Consider the following 17913-nt stretch of genomic DNA (forward strand, 5'->3'; position numbering starts at 1 on the left):
GCAACAAATACATTGTGTTAGGATAAAAAAAATCAAATGTCTTGAAACAACATATTTAAAATAAGGATTAACCGTAAAACACAAAAATGAAAGTGTCATAAGATAATAATAAATTTTATATTAATATAGTTTAATATAATTATACTTTACATGTGCGAGATGTTTTTTTATCAATAATTAATTGATTTTAAATGGAATGTTCACAAAGTTATAATGGATTTAGAGCAAACTCAATCTTCATTACCCTACGGAAGGAAACAAATAAGGTGGTACAATGTGTTTGATACAAAGAGGTAATTGTGTGTTACAAAAGTTCGTTTAGTAGATACATTCACTAGCTTGTTATAATACAAAAATATTGCTTTGTTTTGTAGAAGAAAAGAAAAAAAAAAAAGAAGACCCATCGGGACTAGAAAGGGCTGCATCAGAACAGTAAACGAGTAGATTTTCCGTCGAAGAATGAAAAGAAGTATCGCAAAGGGAACAAACTTTGCATCCATCATCCGTGTGGATATAAAGTTAAGCCTCTGCCAGTTTGGGCCACAAATAGCAACCGTACATGATTGAGACACGCGTGAGAGGACGCGTCTCGTCTACTTCCTGTGAGCATTTGGTTGCTGATTGCTGATGGCTCAGTCAGACACAGACAAAGGAATCACCAATGAACAAGTTAACACCATACATGAACATAATCTGTTTGTCTCAAATCATGGACATGCGTGCTGTCACGCACTATGGAGAAACAGTGGGAATGGGACGGATGATGCCAAAGGAAGGCCCCAAAAGCCAAGGCAAATGCCTAGCCAATCAAAACAAAACTTCTCACAGTAATAATAAAAATAATAAAATCTTAAAATCTTTATAACACTCATTGGTAAGCATTTGGTCAGTCCCTTACTTTGACTTTATAAATTTAAAACATTAAATTAATTAAACGCTTATAAAATAAGTGAGACCAATCAAATTGTAATAAAAAAACAAAAATAATCGAACTCGATCAGTTCAATTAGTTATTTTTCCACTAGGATGAAGATAATTTTTAAATATATTTTGAAAATATTAATAATATTTATATATCTAAAAATATATTATTTCGATTGTTTGATTGTAAATTTTGAATATAAAAATAGATTCAAACAATCAAATAAATTGTTTTTTTTAATTGATTAATATCGAAATAAAAAAAAATTGATTTGAATTAATCGAATCTAATCCATTTTGATCAATTATTTCAATTTTAATCAATCAATACTCACCCTAACTGTCAATTTTTCAATTCAAAGTTCCTCTCCTGGATTCTAATCTTTCAAGTAGTACTAGCCTTTTTAAAAATATAAGAAAATAAACATTTAATTTGAAATGATAAATTAATGGGTAATAATAATAATATAAAGATTTATATTTGATATATTGTTAGTATCCTATCAGTGAGTGAAATGTTGTGACCGTTCTTAATATATATAAATTCCAAAATTAAAAACACTCAAAATAAAATATTCATAAAATTAAAAATATTTACTTTGAAAGATTTTTAAATTTTTATTTTTACATGTGTTAATAGATGGTACTTTGAAGTTAAAGTGGGAGTATGTTACCAGCAAGACAAGTTACCTTAATTGAATGTTAACCAATAAGGTAGTGTATGGCGATGTTATCCAGTGAGAAGGATTGCCAACGTTTTTATTGTGAAAAGGAAAAGAAAATGAATAAAAGCCCAAATCTCGGAAAAACAAAATGAAAATATCCAAATAAGAGAGAATTTAAGAAAAGCATCAGACACAGTACTCATGATAAAAGCTGAAAAGAAGAAAACAAGATCCACCTCGAACCTCTCTCCACTCTCATCAATCCCCTCTCTCTCTTCTGATTCTGACCTCGAATCCGAGCTCTCCAGGCTGCGGACGGGGTAGGAAAGCGCATCTTCCTTTTGTGGGTATTGCCTTGCTCGCTCTTCTTTAATTTTTATTTTCCAATCATGCTGTTTTGTTTTTTTTAATCATATCCCAATCCTATAAATAAATTCTGAAATTCGATGATGGTCTGTATGTCGCAGGAGCAGCGGCAGCAGCAGCAGAGTTGGGAGCTGTTGGTCCAAATTTAGGTTTCGATTTGTTGCTTTTCAAAATTTACTTGTACTAATAATTATAATTATTATCACAATTTGTGAATAATGAGGGATGAAGACTCAAATTGGTTCGCAAGATGGGAGGAAGAGCTGCCATCACCAGAAGAGCTGATGCCTCTTTCACAAACCCTAATCACACCTGATCTTGCTCTCGCCTTCGACATTCGAAACCCAAACCACCACCACCACCTTCAACAACAACAACAACAGCCACAGCCACCGCCTCCTCCTCCACCCTCCGCAGCCGGGCAGCCTCCTTCTCAGCCCACTTCGGCCGAATTTGCTGCTGATTCCGGTGACTTGGGGTCCGGGGCTGCTGGAGATGAGCCCGCACGCACTCTCAAGCGGCCTCGCCTTGTGTGGACCCCACAGCTCCACAAGAGATTCGTTGACGCCGTGGCTCATTTGGGGATAAAAAACGCCGTCCCCAAGACCATAATGCAGTTTATGAGTGTTGATGGTTTGACCAGAGAAAACGTTGCTAGTCATTTGCAGAAATATCGCCTTTATTTGAAGAGAATGCAAGGCTTATCTGGTGGTGGAGGTGGCGGTGGCGGTGGTGCCAACGGTGGAGCTGGTGGTGCCAGTTTGAGTGCCACGGCTGATCCGGTGACTGACCATCTGTTTGCAAGCTCACCGGTTCCACCGCACTTTCTTCATCCGGGTAGGGGTAATTCGGAGCATTTCTTGCCGTTTGTACCAGTGCCGGCACTGCAGCATCACCACCATCACCAGCAACAGCAGATAGTGGCAGCGGCGGTAGGACATCCACATCTGCAGACTCAGTATCATAGACAAATGGGGCATTTTGGATCATCCCCAAATGGCCAATTCGAGCACCCCTTCTTAGGCAGGCAGACGCAGCAACCAATGCATAGAATGGGAGGGGCACCCGTGCATAATCAAGTTCCCAGTAGTTATGTGGAAGATTTGGAATCTGCCAATGGGAATGGTGGAAGGAAGGTTCTTACTTTATTTCCAACTGGGGATGATTGATTCAAAACTTTGGTAATTATTGACATTCCATTTTCATCATTCAACTTTTCTTCTTTTATTTTGATTACTCCTTTTGTTTGAGTTTCATCATGTAGAGTCTTGGTCGGTGGGTGGTCATTTTTCTTTTTTTTTTTTTTAAGTGATCTTGACGGGGAGGTGGTAATTGGCAATGGACTTCAATTTCTTAATCTGAATTTTCATCTTGAGATAGTGGGGAGTGTACTTAATCTGGTATTCTTTTACCACACTCCGTCAGGCATTAGAGTTGGTTGCCATGTCATTTGTTTTATAATCTTCAGTTCTGCAGACTTCTACCCTTGTAATTAAGTTGTCAGTGGCAGTCTGTGTTCTCGGTCAGCTTCTGGTGACGGATATTGATCGTGATGTCACTCTAAGCGACAAAAAGTTCCTAAGCTTATCAATGTTTGCAATTACTTTGGTCTGGTGCTATTGGATTAATCTGGACTGCTTAGAGGTTGTGTTACCCCATTGTTGTTTGGGATCAGCTCATTTTACTTAAGTTTTGGAGTCTGCTTGCCTGGGAGGTCCTTCAGCCATCAAGGTGGTTTTGAGGCAACATGACTAAATTTTGAGCTTGCTGGCGGGAAAAATAATGCTTACATTCCTTGTTGGTGTCTTTGTTTCTTATATTGAGGTTCTCCAGTTTCCAAAATTCTCTTCTATGTTAATCATTTCGTCTTCTTAGTTAAGTGTTATGTAGAGGTAAGTTGTAATTGTACATTGTGTAACTCCATAGAAGACTTTGGACCTGTGATATGAAGGGTATCTTTCAGGGATCTCTGACTTTTTTTTATGTTAATTTTATTCTAATCCCCATGAACATTAGCTGGATTTTCCGAATTTCACAACATCTCTAACTTTTTGTGTTGTTGTTGAATGACATAAATTGTGTAGTGCGAAGTAGGACACTCAGCATTTGTGATGGAAGAATCATGTAAGAATTCTTTTGCATACTGCTGAAACATATGATCTTCAATCTTCATTCTCAGTCATTTGTGGCTGAAATATTAATCACCTGAAACAAGAAGGCAGTTGATAAAATTCTAACCAGAAGTTTTCTTTTGTTCTAAAACAAACTGAGAAGAATTTTGGTGTCAATTTTTGGCACAGTGAGAGTGAGCAACATCTTTGTGGTCAAAGTACATAATCCATTTTTATTGAGCTATTTTATTACCTTTTCAGTGCATATATGATTGTTTAAACCTTTGGATGTTTTTCATTTTTTTGAGCAAACTATGTTATCTTTTCCTTTTCTTGAATCTTTATCTTGTGGTTTCGTGACATTTTGAACTTCTGAGCGTGGGCTGTTATCTATGCAAGTAAACAGAACATATACCATACGTCCCCTACATAATTATCTTTAAATTTTCAAAACTGGGACAGATTTCCAATAAAGAATTCTGTCATATCAACTTCCAAGATAACTTGTGATTACAGTACATACCTGTAACTTCTAAGGTAGTTAAGTAGTGACCTAATCTATCGATCACATCTGAAACCTAACCTTGTGATTGGTCATGGGTGTCTACTTTAGCCTTTTAGTATTTGTTCAGTACATTCTAGTTGTTGTTATAGGTAATTAGTATGTGATATGACAATCTGAAATGTATGTTTCTCCATTTAATTTACCACAGTTGTATGATGTTCCTGGTCTGTACTTTTTTTCCTCCTTTTTTTGGTTAATTCTTCTCATTCTCTAGATTTTGCGCACATTTTTTAATGTGGACCTAGAGGTAAGCATGGCAGTTAATCTTTTAACTGCTGATTGAACTTGAGAAGTTTTGCTTAGGGAAATATATGAGATTGAGTTCTGTGGTTCATTCCATAGCTTCGATGAAGAATTTTTCTGCTTATTTTCTGAATGGGTAAGAACAGAAACAATATATCCTTACGTAACTCAACTATAGCTTTAACAAGCTGGTGATACTTTTGAACTTGCTGAAAAATCTACTTCTGCTGACTTCTTTGGAGTCAACTGTGGATTAGACACAAAGTGGCATCTGGACAACTAGGGTTGAAAAATCTATAATTTTCAGAATTTCATTTGAGAGAATGATATTTCATATCTATAGCTACATGGTATTCAATGTTTTAACATCTCATTCAGTTTGATATTGTCCTGGAGAGCGTTGGTATTTGCAATGAAATTAGAATTTAACATATTTTTTGTCCACTAGTTACTATGAACACCAACTAGTTGTGCTTTGGATCTTAATGTATTGTTAGGTTTTGATTGGTAGGGTGACTTTGATTAGTATCTGTTTTTTGGTCAGGGGTTTCTTATAATAAACTATAGTAAGTGGAAGATTTAGCATTGTGAAAGGTTTGGATGTACCCTTTGCCTCCGCCATTTTAGGAATAATTTTAGATAACTTGTTGGATAAATGGAGTGTGCAACTCTTAGATACCAGTGTATTTTTTTGTTCAATATACCATAACTGCTTATGCAGCAGTGTTTGGAGGTTGCTAGTTGGAGCAACTTTCCTCCCCTCATTACCCGTGACAAATTGTTTAGCAAATGGCTTATTATAGTTGTTAAGACTCATTAGCTTTAGGCTAGAAATATTGCCACAGATTGTTATAGCATTCTCCAAAATTGTTGCTCTTACCAGATACCAATCTCACTCATTCTGGTACTCACAGAAATAGCACATTCAACTGAGACTTATTTCTCGCTCGTAGCGATTGGAATAGAGTGATGCTGTCAGGTTCAGTGTTGGAATCTGAGTGATGATCCAATTCTCGGAAATAGGCACAGACCTTTATCATGACTTGGTATTACTACGATCACACCTGAATGAACAATGATCATGCATTATTGCTCAGAAGCCTTCACGGTATGGATAATGGATAACATGTCAAATCTTGCCGGTGCATTTTATAGTGATAAAAGTACACTCATTTAACAATGATTAGTGAATTTGATCTATGCATAAGCTCAAGGCTTTAAATGTCAGGCGATTTTCCTAAATAATAAACCATTAGCTGTCAAGGGAAAGGTGTTCATCATCATGAAATTTAAAATGAAATGGTAGTAACATGGGCGGCAGAGCAAGAGGTCAACCCCTCTATGTTTCTCCTCTTATCTCTACCCCTTTTTTTCTATATTTCCTGGATAAAAGGGGAAATATCAATAACCCAAAATCTGAAAACAGTCCAAAATACATCAACATCGAATGCCTTGAAACAAACCCACTAAAATGTAGACGTTGCAAAACCTGAATAATTGAAGGAAATGATCAGCTATAGATCAGAGGAACAGGTGCCGACTTGCCGACCTAGAAAAAAAAGTGCCAACTTTTTTATAATAAAGTAATGTTAATAAAAAAAGTTGATGAGAATATTCCGAATAATTCAACACAGTAAGTAGCAATATTAATGAAATAAAAGTGTTCTTATATTCTGAGAACAAAAAATCTCAAAACCCGAAAGAATTGGAACTAGAAATGTCCTGAACCAATGGGAAGTGATCTCATCCAATTTCCAAGCCCAGATGTCGGATTGCTGCCTCTTAAGTTTTTGGCTATCAAACCTTACCATACTATCAAATGTTTGAACTTTGAAGACAGGCACAGAGAGGCAGAGTTCAATTATTCTGGCACTGCAGAATCAGACTTCAGAGATTAAAAGAAAAAAAAACCGAAAAGAGAACACAAAAGACAGGGTGTCTTGACTTGATGCGGTTCACCAAATCTTCTTTATTCTTGTGGTGCCCCTATTCTGAGGCTAATATTTTTAGATGCAAACCCTGTCAAAAGCATGTGGAAGACACCCTGGATCTCACTTAATTATTGGACATTAGTTTAGGGAAACTTGGGACACCAAACTTCTTGGTGAAACATGACAAACAGCTTTGTCTGCGACTCTCAAGGAAAATCATACCAAATCTGGTTGTATACCCTAATAGAAATATTTACGATCCATGAAACCAGAGATATTTTACATGCGGAGGGTTTTGTTTCCATTTTAGCCTTATAATAGACCATATTTAACAAATATGCCTTTGAAAATAAATTTTTTAGATCTGCTTACGTGATTATAAATTGTTACTATTGCTATTGCTTCCCATACAATGTCTACATGGCAAGTTGTGGATCTGATCTGCCTGCACGGAGGATGGCCATCATCGCATCCATTTCAGTTGCATTTTAAGTTATTTATTTTCTTTTAATTAGTATTTGTCTGTCTTTATTGAGTTTTGGTTTGATTAAAATTCGAAATTTTATTTGCTTAGAATTTTAATTTGTTGACAATATTGAATAGTTACACAATTTTAAAATTATTGTCTCACATTAAGTGTTAATCTTATTTTACTCTGAATTTTTTTATTATAAAAGTGGATCTTTAAACTTGAGAAGTTAGGTAGTGTTTTTGGGAGCCTTAGAGAAAGAAAATCTTCTAACTTTATTTTCTACTTTAGATGGAGCTAGAATGGGCCTAAGTGATTGTTCTTTTGAGACTATTGAGAGAATGTGTAGAAGAGTTCTTTGACTTGGTTTGGAAGACTGTAGAATAGAGATTTTATTGTATTTTCATTCGTACTAGTAAAAAATCTATTTTACTCCGTAGACGTAAGCAAGTGATGCAGCCATATAATTTTTTTTTTCTATTTGCTTAATTTCTTTGGGATTTATCTTTATTGTTTTTTGAGAAAATTTTAGAACAAATTGGTATCAAAGCTTTCAGTTTGGTAATCAAGATTCAACAAAGAAATGTTAAAAAGTTACTACTTTTATGAATTTATTAATTTAGAAGTTTGATAAGAGGACTAATTTCATGCAATGGTAAAGAAGGATGAAAATCTTCTTGTATCGAAGGTTTGATGAGCTCCTTCTTAGAAAAAGAGAAAAGGCAATCGGATGACATAAAGGATGTTGAATGGGTAAAGTTTGAAGAAACGCATGTTAGCACTATTTGGTTATGCATTGGGGGTAACATGTTTAATAATTTTATTTATGAGGAATCCATTCTAGAGATGTGGCCAAGATTTATTAGGAGAAGGCATTTTTGTTTCTTGCTTTTCTTTTAGAATCTTATGAGGTATTTGTGGAATTTTTAATTTTGTTTTTGAAAAATTTGTGGAATCTCTAATTAGCGAGAAAGATACAATAACATTACAACAAATACAAACAACATTGATATCATGTGAAGTTTAAAGAAACTAAGGAAGGGGGTAGAGATTCAATTAACTTGGCATTATGTCACGATCCAATCTCGAGTCCAAACTGATGCATGGGCCTAATAGGCAAAGCACACTAGACCCAAGCAAGTCTTTCACTCCTCTATATTCATGAACTTGTCACATCATTAATATACGTCTCATATCAACCATCTATAGCTATTACGCATCATATGTATGTGTGTGTGTGTGTCTATATATATATATATATATATATATATACNTTCATGAACTTGTCACATCATTAATATACGTCTCATATCAACCATCTATAGCTATTACGCATCATATGTATGTGTGTGTGTGTGTCTATATATATATATATATATATATATATCAACTCTGAAATGTCATACATGAAACATATCACAATATTTATAAAATTCATCTAAGTCTTAGACCCTTGCCAACTCGTGGCTACATCACCATTTGTACTGGACATCTAACATATACAAAATATACCAGAATTGACACATGAATAGTGTTGTGACTTTGAGTAGGTGTCATCTAGTGAATGCCAAAATTTACCTACCAGTAGGTGGGGTGTAGATCTCCTCAAGCTATGATCCAACTACCTCTGGATTTGAAAACCAAAAGTATGAATTTTAAAAGGTGAGCATAAGATTTAGTAAGGGACATAAGAAAGGGAATGAACATATACAGGGATAATTACTTTATAAAACTATGCCATATCCTTTGAAACCATACATATTTTGCTTTAAAACCAAATCCATGATGCGATACAACTATCAAACCACTATTGTATCCATTTCATGTTTCAATCCGAGGTAACAGGGTTTTTCTAAGTAAAATAGGGTTAAATTTCACTAAAACATCAAATTTAGATTGTAGAAAGACAACTCTATTTTATAGAGCTATTTTGTCACATTTTAAGCATAAGAATTAGCTAAATCCTTGAGTTTTGATTTGAAATTGTCACGTTTTAGTGATTTCTTTTAAGTTTAGTTTAATTGCTTTAAGTAGTTTGATTTTGATTTGATTTTTTGTTGATTAAATCATTTTATCATGATAGTAACTTAGTTTGTTTGATCTTGAAAGGTGCTCGATCGAATGGCTTCAAAATGGAAAAGAAAACCAAAGTAAATACAAAATGCAACAAGCAGAGTGTCGAGGCCTTGGGAACTTAGGTGCCGCGACGCCAAAAGGTGATGCATATGGTGCACCAACCGAGAGTTGAAGGCCACAGCACCAAGGGAGCAACATGTGAGCCAAAATTCAAGGAATTCAAGGTTGAAGCATAGAAAAATGGAGGCCGTGGTGTAGACATGACTACTTTATTTGAATTTGAGTTAAATTAGGGTTTTGGAGGCTATAAAAAGGCAATTTGAAGCAAGTCTTCAACACGCTTAAAACTAGAGTTTCTTTGAAGGAAAAATAGTCTTCAAGCATACAAGAAGGCAAGAAAGACTTTGGAAAATTAAAGATTGAAGATCCAACAAATCTCTAGTTTTCTTTTCTTCTATGTTTCTTGTTAGTTTTTCTTATATTGTAATTGATAGTTAAACTTCTTTGGATTATGTTTTCAATATTTAGGATGAGCTAAATTTATTTTTCTAAGATTGCAATTGAACGTAATATGTAGTTTGGATTTTTAATACTCTCTCTGTCTTATGATTAATGGTATTTGAGTTGTTTATTCCAATTCTATGTTTAATACGTTTGATTGACTCATCACCAATTAGATTGATTGGGTAGCCTAAATAAATTTAGAAAAGGGAATTTAGTGTAACACTACTAAAAAACAAGCTTTTTTCAATGAAATTTTCTGTTGAACAAAGTTAAAATTCCGTTAGAAATGCTTATTTCTGACCGATTTTCAACGAAAAAGTTGGTTGAAAATTCCATTGATAAAAGCCTTATAGGAAATACTTTTCGTTGAAAATCTGTTGAAAAATTCCGTTGAAAAAAGTACATAATCCGTCAACTGTATAGTATCAATTCCGTTAAAAATTTTCAACGAAATTCCATTAGAAATTTTTAACGAAATTTTCGTTGAAAATGCTTTTCCAACAGATTTTTTTGTTGGAGACGCATTTCCAATGGAAATTTTCATTGGAAGTGCTTTTCCAACAAAATATTTCATTAAAAATTCCGTCGGTAATACCTTTTCAATGAAAATTACCAATTAACATTTCGCTTATAAATTATCAATTGACATCCACAATTCTCATCCAAAATTTATAAAAATATACATTAAAATCTAAAATTCAAAGCCAAGTTCATGTAATTAGAAATCATCTTCAACACAATATTTAAAAATGTCAACAAATATAAACATAAAGCTAAATGTACTATTGGATGTCATACAAAAAAAGTACCAAAGTCCAACAAAGGTAAAGATTTTAAGATTTTAAGCATGCGGATCAAATTCTAACAAAAGCGATGAATCTTCACCATACTTCTGTGATGATGCAAAATTACACATTCCCTACAAAAAAAAAAACCTTATGAATTATATGTTATTGATAGATGGATGGTTATTTGCTAACACAACCTAAAACATAAATATTGATAAAAAAAAAACCCTGAAACATATATACATAAAGTATATATAAAGAGGATTTATCTTATGCTTTTTTCCTCTTTTTTTTGCTTTTTATCTATCGTATATTGTAATGAATAAAATTTGAAAATGAGATGGGAATTCTAAAGATACTTCCAACCAAGTTCTTTTTTAGCTTTCTCAATAGAAGCATAAATAGCTGTAGCATCTCCTAGCCTTCTTGGGCACAGTTTAATTGGGATTTTTTACAATATTTTCAGCAGTAGCAATTTAAAAATAGGAGAGAGTGAGAGTGAGAGAGAAAGGGGAGGAGGGGGGGAAGAGAGAGAACATTCACCTTTCCAGAAGCTTTCTCAAAAGCAGTAACCATTTCAAGTACAAATGTAGCACAGTTAATTCCAAGGTTATAGGCAACACAACCTAAAAGAAAAGTTTAAACAACACATATATTTACCAATTCATATTGGTAAATATATGAAAGTAAATTCATTAAAATGTAATGATATAAATTGTTTACCAATATTCTGTGTAGTAAAAAGCTTCCTAAGTGTAGCAATATGACCATTTGCTAAGTCCATAACATGGAAGTAGTGTCGGATCTGTCAACAAATGAGCAATCTTGTTAAGAAAAACAATCAATTTAATCATTACTAATAACGTTATATTGTATGTATATATAAGAAGGACAAATACATACTTGATGTTCAGAAGGCACATGAAATGAATTGCAATGTTGACTCCACCAATTGAAAACTTGCTTTATGAATGATCTATAAAAGCTTTTCATGCTTCTTTATTATGAGCAATTGAAAATAAACAAATTATGTCCCCTGCTGGCACATTGTGACTTTAGGCATTTATATTAAGGAATTATAATACTCTTGAGGAAAGGTTTACTACCATCCATTGGATAATGTATCATTGTATGTCATTATCTACTTACGGCAAAAAAAGCATTGACAGGACAAAGAAAGAAAAAGTATATAACTAAAGGATATGAATTTTCAAACAAAACTATGCATTAGAGTTGATAACATATTAGGATACAATGAAAAATATCCATCAGGTCTTGGAAAAGTAACGTTTTGGCCACCATTGAGTATTAACTTTGACATTTGACATTCTTCTAGGCAAAGTAAACCCTTCTGTACCCAGACCTGCCAAATAAAATCATCAATCAACTGTGCAAAAATTGAAAGAAACAGATAATATATCGTTAAAGCAAAAACTAGATACATAGTGCAATGCAAACAATGTGGTCGAATGGATTCATGCTACATTGGAGACTACAGCAACGTCACGTTGAAGAAGGATTAACAAATATCTACCTTTCAAATATATCATCTGCATTAAGGTTAAAAGGTTCTATTGGATGAATTACATCTTTTACCAAAACCTAGAATGAGATATAGCTCCATCTTACATTAACTAGATGCACTGACTAATGACCTAAACATATATAGCCTACGCCTTATGGTAACATGGAAGGGACAAAAACCAACACGAAACAATAAGAATTTTAATGTAAGTCTTACTCGAATAGTTCTAATCAAGATTCACAAACATTTATGTTACCTATACAAAAGGCTTCCGTGAAGTTGCATAATAAATCACCATTTATTTACAAATCGCAAATCAGAACATTGTGCATATATTCTAAAACTGAGGCAAGCATTATCACAGTAAAACACCGTATTAGAATGTAACAAAGATAAAAAAATAGCCAAAATCACCATATAATTGTATAATTTTGCATAAAATCAGTACAAATTTGTCAAATTTAAAAACTAAAAAGGGGATAATACCTTGGGGGATCTTCACTTGACCATTGATGGTGAACTCATCTCCAGAACTGCCAAAAGCAGATAAACAAACAAGTGATCAAGCTAAAACCAAATAAAAGATCCATTTACAAGAGAGGAAATTAATTAAAAAATTATATACTTTACAAAGGTCAACTGAACTAGCTATTTAATGGTGATAAAATTGCTAAATTCAATTTCTAGTTAAAAAATCTAAAGTTCAAAAGAATTCAATCAGCTTTACCTTTTCAGCAATCAAACAGAAAATTAGAATTAGTACAAAGAGAGAAGGCAGTGCAGATAAAGTGTTTTCGGAAAAATGAAGCAGAAAACTTACAGAGTCATGGGTCAAATAAATGCTGCAGCAATCACAATAATACCTGAAAATTTGAATCCAAATCAAAAATATATAAAAAGTTGATAAAATTGTTTATAATGATGGTGTTAATTTCTTTTAAGAATGAATAAATTGGTAAAGATCCATTCCTGAGGCATGACTTTGAAAACGTCAAATTAGAAGACTTCTAGAGGCAACGATGTTGAATGTAATGCTTGCAAGTGTCTAAGTAAAGACAGAGACATGGTTTTTTGTTATTTAAATGCTGTGCAGGAAATTGTTTTTTGTTGTGCTGTACAAAGAACACCATACGTGGTGTTATGCATGTACCTTGTAACTGATGCTTTACACTTGTTTGTTTAGTTTGACAAGTGTTAATGATGTTTCTATGTGCATGTTAACTGTTCTGTAAATATATATAGTGAAAACAATGAAATGAAAAAGATCTGATGGTTTTTTATGCAAACTCTGTTTCATCAACAAAGTAGAGGCTAATATCAGTAGCCTATATCCTTGTTTGACTGCAATCTCAACAAGCGACGGAGAAAAGAAAAGTGATGGTGGGAGGACTCGGGTTTAGGGTTTTGTAGAGGATGAGAGTTTTGGAAGGAATTGATCGGTGGAAATGCAAAGGAGGAAAAAAGAAAGAACACGATGGGACTTTCAACGGTGGTTAACGACGGGACCGACGGTGGTGAAGGAAAAATAGAGGGAGGCTATATAGTGTTTTGACTAACTGTTCCACTAAACTAAGATTTTGAGCTGGAGTTCCACTGGGTCGAAAAGATTGAGCTGGAGGTAGAGGGTGGAGGCAAGATTAAAATGTTTTGAGAAATAGCACTCAGAATTAGTTTTAGGATTTCAACGAAAATAGTTTTATGTAAAATATGTTGTCCCTTTTAGTAATATGAACGGTTGGTATAAACGGCAAAGATTTCAAATGTTTGCAATTTACACATGGATCAATATCTAAAGACAACAAAATTTTACACGTGTTGATTTATAATTATTATAAATTATTAGTTGTTAATAATAAATTTTAATAATGATATATTTGTAATAAGCTTTATTATATTAATTATATATATTATACATAATATTATATAAATTTTAATAATGATTTTGTTTATAATTTAATAATATTAATAAATTATATATATACATAAAATATTATGTATAATGTATATGATTAATATAATATGTATAAATAATATATTAATAATATATGTATAAATTAATTATACATATAATAACAGATTACTCTTTTATATACATGTATACATAAACAGGTATACATATATAAATAATTTTTTTCGAAAATTACATTTATACATATATGTATATAGTGTTTTCTTTAATGAAATTTATTAATTATTAACTAAATTTTTTATTTTGTAAAATATTAATTACTTATATATCAATAAGTATAAGCAATATATTAATTTTATATAGTATATATTTATATGTATATATATAGTTAATATTAAATTATATGAATATTAGCAAACATAGCTAATATTAATTTTATATAGTATATATTTATATAAATTACTTTATTATATATNAACATAATGTTATATTACTTTATTGTATATATATTAATCATACAAATTATATGTTATAATGTTATATATTACAACGTTTGTATAACTAATAACTAATTGTAAACAACATATTATAAAACTAAGGTAATAACTAATAAAGTTATTAACTATAATCATAAAAATAAAATTTATTGTAAACTTACCTGTAAAATAGATATATGTATATTATAATTAATACATATATAACTATAAAGTTATATATACATAAGTGTAATAATTATAACATATTAATATATATGTAGGATATTTAATATCATATATATTATGTATATGTATTAACTTATAAAGTTATATAATTTAAAATAGATAGCTTATAATTTCATATTAATATAAGTTTATATATATACATATATATATTATTACTATGATTCTAATTTGTACACATATAATAAACTAATATATTTTAGATAATATTATATTAATAAGTTTACTATATACATATATCAGTCTTCTTAATTTATGTTAACTAATATTAGTATGTACTTAAAATATTATTAGTTTTTGTTTAATATATTATTAGATTTTATCATCTATTTCCATAAAATTAAAAAAGTTATTATGTTATTTTTATATATTTTTAATTTTATAACATTAATGAATTTGAAACTATTAATTTATAATTTATGATTCACATTGTCAAAATATATAAAAAAAATAAGTAAAGGAAAACATATTTAAAATTTTAATATTATAAAATTCAGTATGTATATATTTAATTTTATTAACATAATTCCTATAAAGGATTAATAAAATTTTTAAAAATTCTTAATATATTTTAAATAAAAAATTTTAAAAATAGTAATACCGATAATATTCTTCAACGAAATATTCCATTGGAAAATTTTCGTTGGTAATAGCTTTTTTCAACAGAAAATTCCGTTGAAAAATTTAGCTGGCTTTAATTTTTTTTTGGTGCCATAAACTTTCCAACGAAATATTTTCCGTTGGAAAATTCCTATGAAAATCCGTCGAAAATTCCGTTGGAAAGTTTGGTGAGATTAAATTTTTTTTGTGCCAAAAAAATTTCCAATAGATTTCTAGCGGAAATATTCCGTTGGAAAAATTTCGTTAGAAATCCATTGAAAATCCGTCATAAAAAGTCAAATTAAATTTTCGTTGGAAATTTCTAACGGAAAATTTTCAATAGAAATTTCCAACGAAATTTTGTTCGTCGGAAAAAACCGGTTTTCTTGTAGTGTAAGACATGGATGGAATAGCATAAGTTCAAATTCATTGAGTTGATTGAGTGATTTGTTTCGCGTGTGAGATAGAAATATACTTACATGTCATATGTAGCCAATATTAGAGTCTAAGCTTAATAAGTCGTTCTTTGATTTAATTTGCATAGGAATATAGTGAATTGGTATGAGAGAGATATTTTTGTAAGAACATCGAAAGATACTTATAAATAAATTAGAACTCTAGGTTAACAACTTATTCTATTAAGTAAGTTAAGAGAGAGAAGAAGAGATTCAAATGAAGTGTTGAGGGAAATTGTAGTCTTAGGCTTTTTCTGATTAATTTTTCAAGTTTAGATTGTCATTCTTATTGCTAGTTTAGATTTTTATTTTACTCCTTAATTTAAATTTTGTGTTGGATAAGATTAAATTGTTTCAATTTTAATAATTAATGAATTTGGTAATAAATCCTTATTGCAACAACAGTCTACTCTTCACTATATTAAATGTTTGCGATATATGCACTTGTGTAGTAAAATCAACAACATAGAGATCGATACTTTTGCTGAAAGTATCAATACCTTTAAAACAAGGAACCCCTACACCTATTATGTATTAAAATTATTGATACTTTTGTTCCAAAATACTTTTTAAACAATTATGAAGAACAAGTATTGATACCTCATGTATATTAATACCTCATTCAATATCTAAACTTTTAGAATAGATTAAACATTTTTCAAGTTTACAACTTTAATCCACAAAGACTTAAACATAAAACAACCTTTAAAGCACCTCTAGATTACATAAGTCTGCATGAAAACATAACTTAAACTCAATTTATCATTTTATACAAAAATCATTTCATAAATGTAATACCCCTGATTTTTTATATGGCCTAAATGTGATGTTGGCCAAGTGATTTAATGTGTAAACTTGAAAACTTGATTTATCTGCTTGTGGAGCATGCATATGAGCTACTGTGGTCTATAGAGAAAGATTTTGAATTTCAGTGTACATTGAGGATTCTAATAATATGATGAAATAGCTAAGCCAATTGATGAGCTAAATTGAACTTTGGTGAATATGACTACACTTATAGGTGTATGACTATGAATATTGGTATAAAGGAGAGTTTTCAATGGAATTATGCATATGTTTGGCACTTTGACACCTAAATACGACATTAAGGCAAATATCGATCAAAATGATGAATTAATCCTATAGCTTGAGGATTTGATTTAATTTGATGTATATTTGAGAATATATGCATAAGGATTTGAATTATATGAGTTATTTGAGGTATGAGATTCAGAGGGTATGGGTTTGGGGTGTTAAGTTAGATTTTTGAAAGTTAGAAAAGACTTAAAACAGCCTACAGGGGAAAACGTATTGATACATCCTCTCATGTATAGATACATTCTTGGCAAGAAGAACAACATGAGGTGTCCTTGTGGAATTCTATCGGCACATTTAAGGATGTATTGATAGATTTGGAAATTTGATGAAAATGTATCGATACATTGTCCTAATGTATCGATACATTTGAAACAGAAAGCACTTGTCACGACCCGAAACTCCCATCGAACCCGTGACAACCGCCACGACGTCCCGATAGACATTCATTACCCGGAATGTCAATCGAAACGTTGCAAGGCTTAACATCAGTTTTTCTCGCTTCCCCTGTGAGTATTAGTCACTAAAATTATGTTTTGAGAGATTATTAACATTTTTCAAATCAAAACAATAGAAAAACAATTTTTTTCTCACAGGGGCATTTTGGTCATTTTTCCTTAAAAATCTCGAAATCCACTAAAAATGTAGTATGCGAGTACAAAACACATAATTCATAATCAAAAATAAGTTTAAACATCTAAAACCTTCATTTAAAATGAAATTATGATTATTTAGATATAATAAAAAATAAAAGAAATATTCAATAAAATATTCTATTTTCTTATAAAATAATATTTTCAGAGTTATACGTAAATAATTTTGGTAGTGTAAAAGCTAAATAAATTCATACATACTGTAATACAGATAACCAAAATATAAAATTTAATTTACGGTGACACATGGGCCCACGAATGACCAAAAGTATTAAAAGCAGTAAACCTATAATTTTTGAGGATGCAAGTCCAACTGTA

The 17913-nt window shown here is 31.5% G+C and overlaps 1 protein-coding gene across 4 annotated transcripts; it reads left to right on the forward strand.

Moving 5' to 3' along the window:
• On the forward strand, positions 1738 to 9396 carry LOC18507262 (transcription factor PCL1). 4 transcript variants are annotated; one of them, XM_018122122.1, is made up of 3 exons: positions 1738 to 1933; positions 2054 to 3133; positions 9381 to 9396. In XM_018122122.1, the coding sequence occupies exon 2, from the start codon at positions 2171 to 2173 to the stop codon at positions 3119 to 3121; it is 951 nt and encodes a 316-aa protein (XP_017977611.1). In that variant the 5' UTR covers positions 1738 to 1933; positions 2054 to 2170; the 3' UTR covers positions 3122 to 3133; positions 9381 to 9396. The 4 variants fall into 4 exon arrangements, with proteins under 4 accessions (XP_017977611.1, XP_017977613.1, XP_017977612.1 ...); XM_018122124.1 differs by lacking the exon at positions 9381 to 9396 and having other exon boundaries at positions 2176 to 3973; XM_018122123.1 differs by lacking the exon at positions 9381 to 9396 and having other exon boundaries at positions 1738 to 1929; positions 2054 to 3973.

The sequence above is a fragment of the Theobroma cacao genome, chromosome 5 (genome assembly GCF_000208745.1).
Source record: "Theobroma cacao cultivar B97-61/B2 chromosome 5, Criollo_cocoa_genome_V2, whole genome shotgun sequence".
NCBI classification, from domain to species: Eukaryota; Viridiplantae; Streptophyta; class Magnoliopsida; order Malvales; family Malvaceae; genus Theobroma; species Theobroma cacao.